Source organism: Montipora foliosa, chromosome 12 (genome assembly GCF_036669935.1).
Source record: "Montipora foliosa isolate CH-2021 chromosome 12, ASM3666993v2, whole genome shotgun sequence".
NCBI lineage: Eukaryota > Metazoa > Cnidaria > Anthozoa > Scleractinia > Acroporidae > Montipora > Montipora foliosa.
In genome coordinates, this window is record NC_090880.1 from 28,642,775 (window position 1) to 28,660,511 (window position 17,737).

Genomic DNA, 17,737 nt, shown 5'->3' on the forward strand with positions numbered 1-17,737 from the left:
TTTACCGACACGCAGCAACAAATTGTGACCGCGAAATTATGTAAAACTTGTTAACTACTGCTCCAAGCGTGCGAAATTTGAAACTTCAAGGTAATGAAAGGACCTTAAATATCGTATGATCAAGGTGAAGATGATACATTTTAAAAAACTTAACTCTAACGCTCCGGAAACTTTATGACTTAATTTCAGACTGAACTGATGCGTTTCAAAACAAATTAACCAAATCATACGCTAATTTTTACTATGGTAAGCAATGACGAAAAAGTCAGGCAACAAAAAGGAGATCATTTGAATGCTTTGTGGCAGTGTTGTGTCACCTACGCGGCTGCCTTAATTTTTAAATCTTAGTCTGACGCCAAAAATTACATAAATGATTTGAACGTGTGGTCAAGCAAATCACTGCAATTGTTTTTGTTATGTTTGAGCCATTTTTGTTAAAAATAGAAAATGTGAAACTTTTATAAACTTTGTACATTCAGTGATATGATGTTGATGGAGATAGAACGTTTTGGAGCATATTAGATGTCGATTTGTCCCCGCCGGCCGTCTTTAAAGAAAGTTTTTAGACTTTTGCCAACGTTAATTAATTAACAAATATCGCTGATTTTGTTTCAGGCTTCTTCAACGAACATCAAATCCTCCCAGATACTCTCAATGGGGTCCATAGCGCAGCGATTTCCTAAATGCGCTCGATGTAGAAATCATGGCGTCATATCCATCCTTAAAGGGCACAAGAGATTCTGCAAATGGAGAGATTGCACCTGCTCCGATTGTAATCTCATAGCTGAAAGGCAGAGGGTCATGGCTGCTCAAGTGGCATTGCGAAGACAACAAGAAAGCGAAGAAGCCGAAGGCCATATTTCATACAACTCAGCGCAGATATGCTTCAACTCTAACCTGCACAAAACATTGCGGATAATTCCTCCGTCGCCAACTTCTCCAAAAGAAGGTCAGCTAGCGAGAACGACCAGCATGTCTTCCCGATCAAGTTCTCCTGGGAACGAAGACTCAGCAAACGGTCTTGAGTCGCCAGGAAGCAGCGCTAATGATGGAGGTAAGTATGATTAATCACCAAATCATTTCGTCATTTTTCTTTCAAGGCTTTTTGTAGAAGTAGGCTTAGAATATTGAAATGCAAACTTAGTAAACCATGCACTCAACGAAACCTGCTTTAAAAAGAAGAAATAGAGTCTGCAGGAACTGAAACAACAGAGTAGACGTTTTCCCTGGCACATGTTGATATTTGACAAGTTTGACAGGTCATACGTTTAAATGGGACGAAACCACCTCTTTTGCTAGTCTCCACTTGTTCGTAATGCAGAACCTTGCCCAGTTACGAAGGGCCATTTATCGGCAGATAACTCGAGTACTTGCGTCCACACATTTTATTTACGAGTTGAGATTTGATAATCAAACTTTTATGTAAATAAAGCATGTTTGTAACAATAGCTTTTCAAAACGAAATGCAGTTTAAGGCGCAACGTGTTTAATATAACTTACAAAAGTTTTTCGCTATTCAAGAAATTCACATGCCACTAAAGTGAGGAAATCAGTGCTAACTAACTTAAAAAGCCTGGCAATCACAACTGACTATATATGTTCACCAAACTTGTTAAAACGTATTTAGGCAGCCCTAAGCAATCAGCGAGTCTAAACTGTAAGATTTATTAAAAGTCGCTACATTGAGTTGTTTTTCACAAAAATTCTAACGTAGGGACCCCATAACAAGTATTTAGGGAGCGCCCCCGCAAATTTATAAATTGAGATTGAGTGAACATATGAAACCGAACATCCCACCCTAAAATCACCCTGGAAACTGAAATTAGACGAGACTTTCTTTTTCTAAGACACCAAATAAAGAAACAAATCCCACATTCCGAGCATTCCGAGGACTCGGCTCAAAGTTCTGACCGGAAAATGTGACTGTCAGAGTTATATAAAATAACTTTTAAATAAAACTGTAGCCTCTAATATCTCTGCCAAATGAATTCCTCCTTCAATCAACTGCAAGCCTTCACTTGCTTCGAGAAAGTCAGGCCAACGTAAATGAAAGAGAAATTTTAGGAATCATTTTAAGCAAAGTCAACTCGTCCAAATGTTTGAAAGGTCTGGAAGACTCTAATTAGTCTTCTTACTGATGCAAAAGACTTCGGGTTCTTAATGTCTGGACACAGTCGCATTTTTAGTGGGCGAAACTCACGAACATTTCTTTGCTTATCGTGAGACAAAGGAACTATTTTCTGCAGAGTCAAAACTGTCTAGGGAAAGAATGGAAAATTACAAATTCTGCATGCCGTGGTGTTCTGTCCATCAGAGAAAAGTCCAAAGATTGTTCAATTTGTAACTCTTATTTGTTTATATCGTTTTTACAACACGCTGAATGAGCCGTCAAGAATTGAAATCCCTCATTTTTAAGGCGAAAAGGTATATTGAACGTCTTCAAGTCTATCTTTAGTCATGATGATTTCCCAGGCGGGCCCGTCTTTCGTCTAGTTGCACGCTTCAGAAGTTTGAAGAATGTAATAATAATAATAATAATAATAATAATAATAATAATAATAATAATAATAATAATAGAACTTTATGTAACGAGGGTGAAGCACATCGATTACTGGTCACCCAGTAGTTTTCATAGTGGCCCTCCTACAATTAAAGGGATAAAACATATCGATTAATTAATTAACTACCTGTATGATCCACCAACTAAATTTACATAATGAATTGCTAGTATTACAATATTGATTAATTAACTACCAATAAAACTAAAAAGTTTTACAAATCTTAAAATGATCAATAAAAGAATTCCTGCAATACGGTAAAGTTTAAATAAGAAATTTTTGAAATTAGTATGGGAGAGTGACCCAAGTTTGGCATCAAGATTGTTTCACAAACGGCAAGCGCTTGAATGAAACGTTCTAAGGCCAGAGTTCCTTTTACGGACTTTTACAGACTTTCCCTTAATTGGAAACAGATCTCGTGTTATAATTATAGGTATTACCTATATATTCAATGTAATTATTAAAATAAGTTGGGCAATGTCCTTGATTTCTTTTATGAAGCATATAAAGCTTCCTAATACGTATAATATCGTCTATTGGCAGCCATCTAATTTGTTAAAAAGCTCAGGAGTATCAGCATCCAAAATTAGCATAGCACATCGTTTCAATCTGTAGTCTTACAACTCTTTGAAGATTATCAACGGTACAGTTACCCCAGACCGTACAACAATACTGTAGTATTGGCTTTATGAGGGCATTATATAACATTTTCCTGCAAGCAAAGGTTAAATAAGCCTTTTAAGGAGACATATTCTAGAGTTCGTTTTTTTAATCAAACTAGATGCTTCTATGAAGCATACTCTGGCTTGCCTGTGGTACGTGCTACAGAAAACCAGAAGGCACTGAATTGTGTGGTATTGAAATACAGCATTCCAGTCTCTGAAGAATAACAAATAAAAGAGAAGCGAGAAACATTGGCTTCTGGGCTGACATGTTGATAATTTCAAGTTCCCTCACAACTTCTTTTCACCACAAGTGTGCCTTATGAGCATCCGAAAATTTTGTAATACTAAACTTCACTGAAGTCAAGCCCTGTTTCGCGGGGTTAGTGTTGGGATGGGAGACCAAAACAATAAACCCCTCACGGAAAGCAGAAACATCTGACCGAAAATACTATTAACGCTAACAAATGCGAACTCAGCAAGGTACAGATTCTGTTAGCTTGCTTTATGCAAAACAAATAATGATGAAAAAGCAAATAAATATTGATACACAGTTTTCAGAAAGAGCAGAAGGAAGTTTTTCGGACGGTCGATCGAGAATAAAATATTTACGACATGAAAACAACATTAATTTTGAACCGTGAATATAGAATATAAAAAGTTACAATCAGCGACCAACATTTTGGGAGATTTTTGCTACGTTCAAGTAAATCGCAAAATCGAAAGTGACATGGCCGGAATTCAGCGGGCGTCGTGATTAAGTTACCGCGGCATGTTTACTCGCCAAACAGTGAAGTATCTGTGTCAAATGATGGCAAGATACCGGGTTTTTGTAAGTTTCTTTTTCTGTCAAGTGTTATAAAGTTTGACAATGAAATGAGCGAAGTCAAAACAAAGATCACAATCGCCCAACTCTTGTTTATGCAAAGTCAAAATTTACTCTCCAAGACGCGTCCGACGTTATTTATCACCAGGTAATTCCATCATTTTGGAAATAGCAACTACTTTATTATTCATCTGCGTCACAATTTTTCCCTGATTTTGGGGCTCATTTTGTTGAAACTCAAGCACGCTTCCAACAGGCCTGTGAACCCTTCCTGCTTACAAAGCAATACTAAAAAACTTCTCCCATATCACATTTCAACCTTAAGCTCGAAAATTCAATACACAACATGATATTATAATTCACAAAGGCAGAAAATACCACAGAATTCTTTTCCAGCGAAAATTTTATTGAAACAAACAACATATTTGCTCTTAGAGGCGAAAACCTCTTCCTATTTCATTGCGAGCAAATCTACGCAGTTCCACTACCCTCTCGATCCTAACAAAATACGCGCAAAAGGCTCTATACACAATGGCAACACTTACCAGGGGAGTGACAGGCAACACTTTTACCGACACGGAAAAAAAAAAAAAAAAAAAAAAAAAAAAGAAAACAAACAAACTAAACGCAGACCTCGACTGGGTTTGCCCATAGGCAACCCAGTAATAATCAATGTGTAAATTCCATGAAAGGTTAGAGTCAATGACAACTCCGAGCAGCTTTTCTCCTGCCGCTTCCTCTAGTTTCATGTCATCAATATAAATTTCCATTGTAGTCTCGCTGCTATGGTTTAGCTTTTGAACAGAACCAACTAGCAGGTGTTTGGTCTTCTTTGTGTTTGGTATCATCCTGTTTAATTTAAAACAACTGTTGGCCTTATCTAGACTATCATTGAGAGTATTTTGAATATCTGTACAATTAGTTCCGTTCGACCAGATCGTAGTGTCATCGACATGTATGTCGACTTTGGTGTCCTTTAACAAGAGTGGTAAATTATTTATATAAATAGCTATAGAAAACAGAAGTGGTCCTAAGATGGAACCTTGTGGTACCCCGACAACAAGATTTAAAGAGGCTGGATAATACACCACAGAGGGATACAACTTGTGTGTGGCCTGTTAAGTAAGATCTAAACCAGTCCATTGTATTTGTTCCAGTATAATATTTATCAAGTTTTGCAAGTAAGATGTCATGGCTGACTAAATCGAAGGCCTTACTTAGGTCTAAAAAGACAATACCAACGAGTTCACTGTTGTCCATGGCTTTCAACCAGTTGTCGGAGATATTAAGCAGAGCGGTTAGTAGATTATTCAGAGTAAGATGCTGTAAGTTAGCGGATGCTATGTGTCTTTTTAACGGTTTGGAAATTATAGGTAGAACAGATATGGGACGGTGATTGCCTTTCTCTTGTATTTAGTCTCTCTTGTGGAGTGGCAATATACTTTGGCTATTTTGAAGCCCGCAGGAAAAACGCCATTCCTGATGCTAGCATTGTAAATATAATAAGCGCGATACTTGAAGATATTGCCGGTGGAGCTTCTTTCAGCACACGGGCACTGATGCCATCTAGACCTGTTGCTTTATTCTTTGAAGGCATTTTGCTTAGATCTGCTTCCACAATATCCTTGGTAATAAGTGGGATACAAAATTTATCTTGTGATGAGATCGTTGTTTACTCAGTTTGCGTTATGAAGAACTGCTCTTTATTTGAATAACTGCCTAATTTATATAAATGTGCGGTGGTAGTGCTTTGTGCTAATTAGGTGGTTGTGCGTGCTGTGCGATAGGTGCTAGTGAGAAGGTGTGAGATATTTACATATAGTGTAACAAGGGCAGGGAACTATCTTTTTGCGTGCATGGACAAGAATTTTTTCGAAAAAGTTGTAGCTCATTAGCGAAAATAGAATTTGTAAAAGCAAAAGCATGATTGGTGGAAAGCTTCGATGACGTCTGTGTTTGTAAAGATAACGCGCATGTGTGCTCGCTACCGACCTGGCTACCTACCGTCAGTCGGCTTGATGTATTCACAACAACGCGAAGTGAAAGATCAGGTAGAAGTGTTTCCAATCGAGTATAAATCTAACTATTTCACGTTTGGCTTAGGCCCGTTTTAAAAGTCGCATTTCACATGTCCGAATCTAATGCAATTGAGCGAAAACAATAGATGTTTCTCATTTGCATTAGATTCGGCACACGTGAAATGCGACGTTTAAAAGGGGCCTTAGTGTCATGAAATCCTTTTACGTTGTTTTGTGTATGCAGCGTTCCTCACTATAATTCGTATCGCGAAACAAAGACAGTGACTTTGCTACCACAGTCCACGAAAATCAAGGAAACCAGTCAGAAATCAAGTGAAGGAACTGTAACGGTGTAAGCGCGGAACATTAACTTCTTTCGCGTCGGACTGGTTTTAACTAAACATATAAAAGTACACCAGACCGAACAGACGTTTTTACCCGAATACGGTGGACATCTTGGATTTTAGTGTTCTGAGGAATATGTGGGACCCCCATAGGGACAAATGAATTAAATTTTGGCTTTCGTTCAGACCAAACCAGATTTATTTCTATATTTTCTTTGTCTAAGATCAAGTATAACGTGCACAAGGATGCCAATATCAAACTGGTTTCGAAATTATAAAGCAACTGGCCGAATTTACACCCACAACAAGAATGCATTTGTCTCCTGAGTCGGTATCCCGCGCAGTAACATCCGTCAGAACAACTAGATCCAGAAGGGCCACCGTGTCGGCAAGAAGTCCAATATGGATACAACAAATATAGGCACGATCGAAGCGTTTGCACGTATCTTAACCTCATAGTACTTGGTGAAGACCTAAGAACCAAAGATCTTTGTTTTTAAAGTGCCCCTGTGACCAAAAAATCAATTCATATTTTTCTTTGGATTTCAAAACTATGTTAACAAAACACTAAGTGACCCACGTTTTAAGCCTTGATTTCAAAAAGACACCTGTTTATTTTAACTGTAATTTTCCTATTTAATGGTCCGCCATTACTAACATTATGTTCTTGAGAGAGTTGGATCGAGGAGAAAATGACGTCAAAGGCTCACTAGTTTAAGAATGCAATACGTGTGTACGCCGCAGAATTATATGCAGCACGAGGGGTTTTGGGCTTTCAGACTATTAAACTCACGCTTTGCATATATAATAAGCTGTGTTCACACGCTGAAATTTTAAGCTAGTGAGCTTCTGACGTCACTTTTCCCTGGATCCAACCGTCTGAGGTCCAATCGGTCAGTTTTGAACGTGAATAACGGCGGACCGTGAAATCCAAAACTTACACTCAAAGTAAACGGCCTTTGGATAAAAATCAAAGCTCAAAATTTTACCAGTCAGGTGTTAAGCAAACACACTTTCAAATCTGAGGGAAAAAAAGAAGTGTTTTTTTGATCACAGGGGCACTTTAAGCTGCGGCGGATCACAGGATCTCATTGGTGATGAAAAAAATTGTCTCGGTGGGAAATAAGCGCAAAAAAAGGATAAGTATAAGAGATTTACATGGAACAGACAAAAGATGGTTGCTATTGGTACTGATAAATATGTATGTTTTTTGTAACTAGGAGGAACAAGCGTGAAATTCGAATAACAAAAGAAGAATTTTTGGCAGCTTTTCCGCAATCTTGATATCTTTTCCGGTGCTACTGCGCTCGCGTGTGCCTCATTTTCATGTGCTTGCTTTTCAATCTCGACCCCGGAACTCTTTTTTTTGCGCATGAAAGAGAGAGAGAAGAGCTCTGGGGAAGTGTCTTCTAATTGGTTTTCGTGAAGAACAATGAAGAGCGTCTCTTATTGATGCCGTGAAAAAAAGCGCAAGGAGTGAGCAAGCGCCTTACCGTTCAAATAGCCAGTTTTTGGCTAAAAGAACCAGATCTACGGCGCATGATCTCCTACACTGAGTTTCCCAGAGCCTCGTGTCACGTGCAGAAATAAGATCCAAGGCTCTGGTAACGAGCATGCTTGCTTTTATGCCCGTAACGCGAACCTGTGATTGTGCTTTTCAAACAAGTGAGAACCAGGCTCATGTGGTATATGACATGAAATATCCTAAGTATCTCTTGCGTCCCTCATTAAAGGCAGCCATTGTAATACGAAATATTTTTCTGTTATCACATGCAGTTGCTTAATGCAAGCCATGCCAATCACCGAGTTTTAACTTTTGCTGTTTTTTGTTGCTACTCTTTTAACGAGATATTTCCCGGAAAACAGCGAGTTTCCAATCGAGTAATCGTAATCGTAAGGAAAAGCTATGCTAAGAACTGCTATATTGCTAGAACTAAAATTAGCCACAATGTCAAACAATAGATATCTTTTCGTCAAAGCGGGCTACAATTGACTCATTCTAATTGTTTTCCATTTGGAACGAGTTACGAATTCGGCACCGAGTTTTGACCTTGGACGATAACTTTGCCAAAGATGATGTCCAATAGAGCGACTTACTAATTATAAATGACGCCCATAGAGACTTAAAAGTTAACTTATCGATTGTCAAGGTAACACTGCGCAACCAAATATCTCATCCAATTTGTGATAATCCTGGTTAGCATAAATTGATATTTTGCCGTCACGTAGCAGAGGCCTGGTTGTGAGCGACAGGCGCTTGGAGTGCCACGCGATCGTGGTTTGTATTTAGCGATCGTTTAGCGAGTGAGGCATTTTATGGTCAGCCTTGGCCGCGTGCACAAGTCCTGTTTCGTTCTCCTTATGAATGATGCCGAAGTCAAGGAGTTCGTTTCCCAAAGCAACTGAGAGTTTTCTCTCACAGTTTAGTGCTATCGTTTCTACTCTACTTTGGAGGTGGAAAGTTCAAGCGATTCAGTTGGCCCCAAGAACTTTGACAGGAATTGAGAGGTTCAAGAGAAATGAACCACCATTCTTTAAAAAGTCGAGCAACGAAGACCAATTTACTGGCAGCAAATGAATTTTAGAAGTGGTAGAAAATCCTGCTATTGCGTTGGAAGGCACCGATTAAGTTAAAACCAAGGAAAGTTGGTCGAAGCCACTAGACCGGCCTGGCGTTTGCTTTGCATGTGCCAAATCAGGCTGTGAAAGTTACAGAGAGACTTCGTAAATCTTTCAGTTTTCCAACTCTACCATGTGTCTCATTTTATTTGCGTCATTGAGTTTTCGTTTCAGGCTTCCACTGCGTGAAATTCCCTTGCCTTTTGCTTTCAAGACCAATACGTCAGCACTCTAATAGTCCGCAGTGTCTAATACACGATTTTTGATATCCTTTGTCTTGATTGTTTTGCTGAACTTTTTGTGCCCCGTTTATATTTATTCCGCTCTCTGTCACTATTTGGAATTCAGGCAAAAATTGTTTGTTCTTCGATCCCAGTTTGTTCCTAATGAATAGATATCCCTTTTGGTCCCAACTCAAGTTATCATCTTAAGTATCTTGGGATTGTTATCGATTTGTCCGTCTGCATATTTTGTGCAACCGACGAAAGAATGAAATTCCTGTCCGGCGATCTATTACGGATCGTACCCCTGTTCGCCAGGTTTGTTAACTTGCTTTCGTCCGTTGTAACTTATTTTGCTTGTTAGCTGTGTCGGATCTGTATCCAGGTTCATAAATAGAAGCTCCTTTCTTGCCATAAATTTTGCCGTTAATTGGAATTTACAAGTTTTGCTATCGCCCAAAATGCCTGACTGAATTATTCTTCGAAGCAAGATCTTGGGCATATCGACAGTTTTCCTTTGAGGAAATTGTCTTCTTAGGTGCCTCCAATTCTGCGTGTGGCTGTTCTATTGATATTGAGGGTAAGTTTTACCAAAATTGCTTAGCGTCCTTGCCATTGATATTGCCAATATGACGACAGTTTTTTGACGATAACATGGAAAATGATTATATTTTCTCTGCCAACCGTCCAATGGATTCTTAGAAAGCTCAGCGTAATTCTTGCCGCTGTCATTGGAAACGTCGCAGGTTTTGATGGCTGTATACATCGTGAACGATGATATTTTTCTGCTGTAGATGTTCTTTGGCGCCACAGACATGTGACAGACTGTGCATGTCACTTTACATCGCTAGCTCCTTAAGTTTATTACAAGGTTATATCAGCCAGGGTCTTCCGGAGTGAACGCCTTTGCTCTGGACTGGTCCATGGATGTCAGCTTCATATACCCTCCTGTCTGTTTAACCTCTATAATTCTTTTCATCCAAGCGTCTGCTGAAGCCGGTTCCAATTTGGAATTTCGCTTATTTTTGGTTGCGTCCATGTTTCGTTGGTCTCCACTGAAGTCGTTTTGCCCACTGGGCTCTTTTTTTTCTTCCAGATATTCCAAATATATTTTTTCGTCAGAAGCCTGGCCAAGATCACTAAGTTTGGTTTAGTTCCTCTTATATTTTTCGATGGTTACCCTATAGGTCTCAGTTTTTATACGCTAGCTGCTGAAGTAATGTTTGCGTTGTTTTTTTGCGCTCCAGTTTTCTAGTTTTTTTATTGTACGTTACGCTCTACCTTTCGTTTTTTGCTGCATGCTTTCGTTTGAGTTGCACAGCCTAGGAGCCGAGTTTGTTATGTCTCGTCATTTGTTGTTCTTGATGATTTATGTTTTTCGTTTATTTGGGTTAGTGTCGCTCTGGAACTTGGTGGAGTATCGACGTTTACGAGCATGACCAAGACGGCCTTGACATTCCCCCTTGGTGGTTTCCTAATTCGTAGCTGCACAGCCTCTAGTTTGTGTTTTATGCTGTAAGTTTTCGTTTGGGTTGCACAGGATAGGGGTCTCTGTTAGTCATTCTCGATCGCTGTGTTATTTTTTGTTTAGTGCGTTAATATTGAGCGATAGCTTGGCCTTGTTACCCCCGCGTTTTTGACGTTTTTGTCGTTCTTGATTCATACGTCGTTGGCTTAGAACGAGTTTCAATCGAGTTTCTTAAGACCAATACCAAAATAAATACTTTGGCCAATCAAAAAGGACGGAGACAATCCAGTAAACCAATCAAAACTCGAAGTAATTACACGTAGCCGACACAAAGCGCGGGAAAATGTGCACGCGCAAGCCACGATTGGTTTTGGTTTCACTTCTGATTGGTTGAAAAAGTGGCGCGAGAACTTTGAACCAATCACTGAGTTAAGTAATGCAAAACCAAAGTAATTCGCTAATTACTTTCGACACTCAATTGAATAGCCGTGTACAGTTGTATACATTTGATAGTTTTTAGTATTGTTACCCCTGACGAGTTTCCTATGTCTCAATATGCATTCATCTTCATGTACAGTGTTTTTGATAACATGGGCTATGGAATGGCCCTTGATATTCACCCTTGGTGGGTTTGCTGTGTCTACGTACACTTCTATAGTATTGATGTTCATGATCAATGCGTTTATAGCGTGGGCTAGAGGCCCTTTATAATCGCCCTCGGTGGCTTTATTGTGTCTAGGTACATAGGTACATATAAAATATTGTTGTTCATGAACAATTTGTTTATAGCATGGGATAAAGGCCCTTGATGATTACCCTCGGTGGTTTTTTTGTGTCCAGGTACACATGAAGTATTGATGTTCATGAGCAATGCGTTTATAGCATGGGCTGGAGGCCCTTGATAATCACCCTTCCGAGGAAGTTATCGGAGAGTGCTGATATAAGCGATCTACTTCTATTGCATCATTAAGTTATGCTTGTTTTTAGGTCTTTCAGGTTTTCTTCGCTTTTCGGTTGTCCCTTATTAGGGCTAAGAATGTCAGGTTTTCATGATCAGCTTATTTCCATTTTCACTGAAATATGGGACCTGCTAAGAAAAGGCAGTCAGTTGTAAGTTTTTTATTCCGACGCCGGTATATTTTTAGGCCTTCTTCTGCCTCTGGTAGTCGTACGAGTTTGTTTTCACTTCCAACGAAGAAATTATGTATGAAATGGATCATATATAAACTGCGGATAAGCCTATGAGCTGTTTCACTTACAGCGACTTTTTCAAGAAGTCTTTCCATGGTATTGTTCCTGATATTGCTTAATTTAATACTCACTCAGCTGGTGGAGCCCCTAATCCTGAAGTCCCTGACAAACGTATTTTTGGGTATTTTGGCGTTTTTTTTTTTTTAGAAAAGATGTTTATTAAAATTAATGAATACATTTCTTTTCACTGTCGAGACCCAATCTATCGAAAAATTAAGGCTTACTATTTTTAAAGGTGGGCAGTTTCCTGTTTTTATTCTTTAGAGTAACATTACCTGCCTGTTTGCTTCCTCAGTCGGTGATGTAAACAAACTCTGCCTCCTCTTTTAAAAGAGCGTTCGTCTTGGCAGGATTTTCTCAAAATTTATTGCCTATTGCTACGTAATTGAACCACTGGAGTACACAAATATATACAGCTGTTTCGCGAAAGTTGTCCAAAAGAAGCATCAAAGCGTACGCGACAACGCCGAAAGGGATTATGGTAAACTGTCAGTTTGAGTCAACAAAAACATGACGGAAATGTTATCGAAAACGTCACCTAGAAATACATGCTCATGGCATGTTACTGACATTCAGATATGAGTGAGTTTCAAAATTCAGTAACAAACGGTTAGGATTCTCAAAGAGAGCAAGATTATGAAGACCTTACCTTGCTTATTTTATGTCATGTTTTGCAGAGAAAGTTTAAGAAATTTGCCAAAAATCGTTGCGCACGTGCAGAGTCATCAATTTTGCTAATTAACCCTTTTGTTTTTGGACGTGTTTTGGGATCGTGATAGCGGGAGAGAGCCTCAACATAAATCTTCGCGTACTGCCACTTCATCAACGCTATATCCTACGAACTCTTTCATCCAACGAGATGCTTCCGTGAAGCATACACTGGGTTGCCTGTGGTACGTGTTACAGAAAATCAGAAGGCACTGAATTGTGTGGTATTGAAATACAGCATTCCAGTCTCCGAAGAATAACAAATAAAAGAGAAGCGAGAAACATTGGCTTCTGGGCTGACATGTTGACAATTTTCAAGTTCCCTCACAACTTCTTTTCACCACAGGTGTGCCCTCTGAGCATCTGACAGCTTTGTAATACTAAAATTCACTGAAGTTAAGCCCTTTCGGGCGGGGTTAGTGTCAGGATGGGAGACCTAAACAATAAACCCCTCATAAAAGAGAAGCATCTGACCGAAAATACCATTAACGCTAACAAATGCGAACTCAGCAAGGTACAGATTCTGTTAGCTTGCTTTATGCAAAACAAATATTGATGCAAAAGCAAATAACTATTGATACACAGTTTTTAGAAAGAGCAGAACGAAGTTTCCGGGACGGTCGATCGAGAATAAAATATTTACGACATGAAAACAACATTAATTTTGAACCGTGAATATAGAATATAAAAAGTTACGATCAGCGACAAACACTTTGGGAGATTTTTGCTACGTTCAAATAAATCGCAAATCGAAAGTGACATGCTGGAATTCAGCGGGCGCCGTGATTAAGTTACCGTGGCATGTTTACTCGCCAAACAGTGAAGTATCTGTGTCAAATGATGGCAAGATACCGGGTTTTTGAAAGTTTCTTTTTCTGTCAAGTGTCATAAAGTTTGACAATGAAATGAGCGAAGTCAAAACAAAGATCACAATCGCCCAACTCTTGTTTATGCAAAGTCAAAATTTACTCTCCAAGACGCGTCCGACGTTATTTATCACCAGGTAATTCCATCATTTTGGAAATAGCAACTACTTTATTATTCATCTGCGTCACAATTTTTCCCTGATTTTGGGGCTCATTTTGTTGAAACTCAAGCACGCTTCCAACAGGCCTGTGAACCCTTCCTGCTTACAAAGCAATACTAAAAAACTTCTCCCATATCACATTTCAACCTTAAGCTCGAAAATTCAATACACAACATGATATTATAATTCACAAAGGCAGAAAATACCACAGAATTCTTTTCCAGCGAAAATTTTATTGAAACAAACAACATATTTGCTCTTAGAGGCGAAAACCTCTTCCTATTTCATTGCGAGCGTGAAGACAAGAAACTCAATCGTGTCAAATTACCATGTACTTCAGGTAAATACAGCTCACTTTGATATCGTCTCGACGGGCGATAGATTGTTGTCGGAGTCCATTACACGTCGCTTTTTGAGATTCCTGCCTAGTTTATCCAACTGACTTTCCATTATTGAGCTCCCTAAGGGTATATTTTGTTTAACGTTTCACTAAAACGCCATTCGCGTTACATGACTTTCGACGCCATTGCAGGCTAAGTTAATGATTCTACTGTATCCACCAGAGAAATCTACGCAGTTCCACTACCCTCTCGATCCTAAGAAAATACGCGCAGAAGGCTCTATGCACAAAGCCACCACTTACCAGGGGAGTGACAGGCAAGACTTTTACCGACACGGAAAAAAATACTAAAGAAAAAAAAAACGGAAATCTACCTATTTTCCGACTGGGTTTGCCATAGGGCAACCCAGTAAATAGCTCGCCATAGTAGGTCTTCACTGTCCGGTCACGGCATCTTCGATTCTGGGCGTTCACGACATATTGAATACTGTCCCGTACTACCTTTCGGCATTGTCGCGAACGCTCTTACGCTTCTTTTGCACAACTTTTCTCGAAACAGCTGTATCTACGGCAAAATGAGGGCCTTCGCACACCGGGCGCAATACTGGTAGTTACTATAGTTCTAAAAATCTTGCTTAATTTAAACAACAGTAGATTATTGTTAAAGGCAAACTGTGGTCGACAAACTTGTCCACCGTTTCTTCTAGAAAATACAGTTTTAGACGCCAAAATTAGGGCCTAATTTTTGAAGATGTAAACAACACAATGATTGCCATAAGTTTTCTACTTCAAAGTGGATTTAGGAATTTGTCTCTCGAGTTGCCTTGATAGTGAATGCGAGTAGTCTGTGGCCTTAAGTTACAGCTGTTTTAAAAATGGGTTACAACACGAGAAAAAAAGCATACATTAGCTGCAATTACAAAGAAAATAAATGATATCAAACTGTGCTCTGTATTCTGAGACGCCTTTATCAATTGATCGAAACGTCAGTGCAAAGAAAACTATAATTTTTAATTTGCATCTTATTAAAATGGAAACAGGTCATTTAATTCGCAGTGTGGATCAAAATATCTTCTCACTAGATCGGGTTCAGGGGCACGAAGTTTTCCGTCGATTTTACTCGATTTAAGGTAATATTTGTTTGTGAATTCTCAAAGAGCAGACGGTTTATCTGTATCATAGAGAGTTGGGGAGGCCCTATTTTCGTTTAGTTTATCTGCATTATCTTGCCTAAGCTGACTTAAATTACACAGATTTAGAAACGATAAGTTGAATGTTGAAGTCACTAAATTGACTGTGTCAATAGACGTTATGTAATGATCGTGTCAACATCCTCATGAGCCCCTAGACCGACTGTTCTCGCCTCGTAGTTTTGGCAAATTCTTCAAAACCTGTTCTTCAAGCAAGTTGCTCGTCGAACGGAGGACCTGCTAAGTTGATGAAAGCTGGCTAGTTTCTTAACACATCGAAACAAAAACACAATGGTTTCGCCTCAAAATATTGATCTATTCAAGGATATATTGTCAGTGTATATTGTGCCCACCGTCATTTCTATGAACTATAATCAAGAGTTGTTGTAATACTGTAAATTTCTAAACCGCTCTTCTTTTTCCCTTCTGGAGACTAAAGACTTTAAATTTGTTGTACTTGCAGAATTCGCGATGGACAACAACAGCGAAGCCCTGCTTACGAGATGGAAGCGTGAACGAGAGGATGACGAGGAAGAAGGAAGGGTGCGAATGTCACCGGACATGAAACGACAGAGAACGGACAGAATGACGCTGTCTAACGGAGATGACACAGTTATGTCGACATCGGATCACGGCCGTTTTATGAACCTTTTAACACGGCTCTTTCCCGAGCAAAAAAGGAACATTTTGGAGCTAATACTCAAGGGCTGCGGAGGTGATGTAATCCAAACGATTGAGACCGTTTTACCGAGTCACGAGGAAGCGCTTGCTAGGGGACAAATGTTGGCAAGTGTACAGCGTGGTTTGTTCCTAGGGCCCCCTCCACCTTCTAGCTACTCGGCCTTCACGCCTCTTTCGCTGACAATTCCTCACGGTATTTCATTGAGCGCGGTCGATTATCACGCGACTTCCAAATGTGCAAGTGGTCAATATCCCGGAAGTATTTATTACCCTGGACCTGGTCCCGTACCGTCTGTTCGTTACCCCGATAAAGGAACCTGCGAAGCGACCGACGTAAGATGTTGCCACTTCTTTGATAACGTCGATAACAGAGCACATCCCGACCCCGATGTCAAAAATCCCTGGCTTGACAAAGTTACCCCACCTCGAGGACATGAGGTACAGTCACAGTATGCAGTCAGCCACCGCCACCCTCATGACCATGAGATCCACTGGCAGAGTTCTCCCAGGGGATCGGATGTTACTGCGAAATGAGCGCGACAGAAGCCCGCCCTCGCTTTCACCTCAAGTCTCACCTAATAGCGAGGCAAATAAAAAACACTGAAATAAACTAAGAATTGTTTTTCTCTCCTTTAGTCAAGGTACGCCACTTACGAAACTGAGCTATTTTGATATTATTACCAAGAATTACGTATACCCAATGGCAAGTACATAAGCAATATGAATAGTACATACCGATATATACATTTCGAATTCGTTATTTTATACCCCTTAAAGGCTTAAACTATCTTACAGATAATCAGAATTCCTAGAGTTTTTGTAACCGAGCAAAATAATGCTGAAGAATCCACAGGCTCCCCGAGCTGAAAATACGTGGTGTATGCGACAGCTTGTGTATATAGAGAATTGTATGGGAAAACCACCGATCGTAAAAAAATTGTGTAAATAACTATCTCATTTGAAATAAAGTTTTCCTACCTCAAATGTGTGACGAACCTGCCTCTTGTGCCGAGTTTAGAGCCATTCTGACGCCGTTTAGTGAAGTTATCCGGAAACCGTTACTAAAAGAATAGGAAGGCCGACCACTCCATCCATCGCTGGCCAGACCTCACTCCACAAATCGTTTTCTCCTCAACAGGAAAAGTCCCGAATCGCAATAAAAACAACAGTTCCATAAAGCCCAATAAATTTCACTCCAAATACGTGTGTTTCGGCGGCCGAAAGACTCGCGAAGAACGAAAACTTTGCCTTAAAATTCACCTCTTCGGCTTTCCTCAGAGGCTTGTGACCGGGCAGTCAACAACGGCCGCTCGCAAGCTGGTTTCACCCTCAACTCTGATTGGTCCATTTGAATTTGACCGCGCGCTGGCAACACGACCCTCCAATCAGAGTTGAGAGTGAAACCAGCTTGCGAGCGGCCGTTGTTGACTGCCCGGTCACAAGCCTTTGAGGAAAGCCGAAGAGGTGAATTTTAAGGCAAAGTTTTCGTTCTTCACAAGTCTTTCGGTCGCCGAAACACACGTATTTGGAGTGAAATTTATTGGGCTTTATGGAGCTGTTGTTTTTATTGCGATTCGGGACTTTTCCTGTTGAGGAGAAAACGATTTGTGGAGTGAGGTCTGGCCAGCGATGGATGGAGTGGTCGGCCTTCCTATTCTTTTAGTAACGGTTTCCGGATAACTTCACTAAACGGCGTCAGAATGGCTCTAAACTCAGCACAAGAGACAGGTTCGTCACACATTTGAGGTAGGAAAACTTTATTTCAAATAAGATAGTTATTCACACAATTTTTTTACGATCGGTGGTTTTCCCATACAATTCTCT

At 39.9% G+C, this 17,737-nt stretch overlaps 1 protein-coding gene across 1 annotated transcript; it reads left to right on the plus strand.

The window, feature by feature from the left end:
- Positions 1-631: 631 nt before the first annotated feature.
- Positions 632-16,562, plus strand: LOC137979786 (doublesex- and mab-3-related transcription factor A2-like). The gene is made up of 2 exons (XM_068827137.1): positions 632-1,054; positions 15,696-16,562. The coding sequence occupies exons 1-2, from the start codon at positions 655-657 to the stop codon at positions 16,445-16,447; spliced, it is 1,152 nt and encodes a 383-aa protein (XP_068683238.1). The 5' UTR covers positions 632-654; the 3' UTR covers positions 16,448-16,562.
- Positions 16,563-17,737: the final 1,175 nt, after the last annotated feature.

What these genes read in the sequence shown, in the direction of transcription:
- LOC137979786 (XM_068827137.1), top strand. Translation starts at nt 655, where the DNA reads ATGGGGTCCATAGCGCAGCGATTTCCTAAATGCGCTCGATGTAGAAAT. An exon ending in AAGCAGCGCTAATGATGGAG is followed by an intron (nt 1,055 to 15,695) that starts GTAAGTATGATT and finishes TTGTACTTGCAG; the next exon opens with AATTCGCGATGGACAACAAC.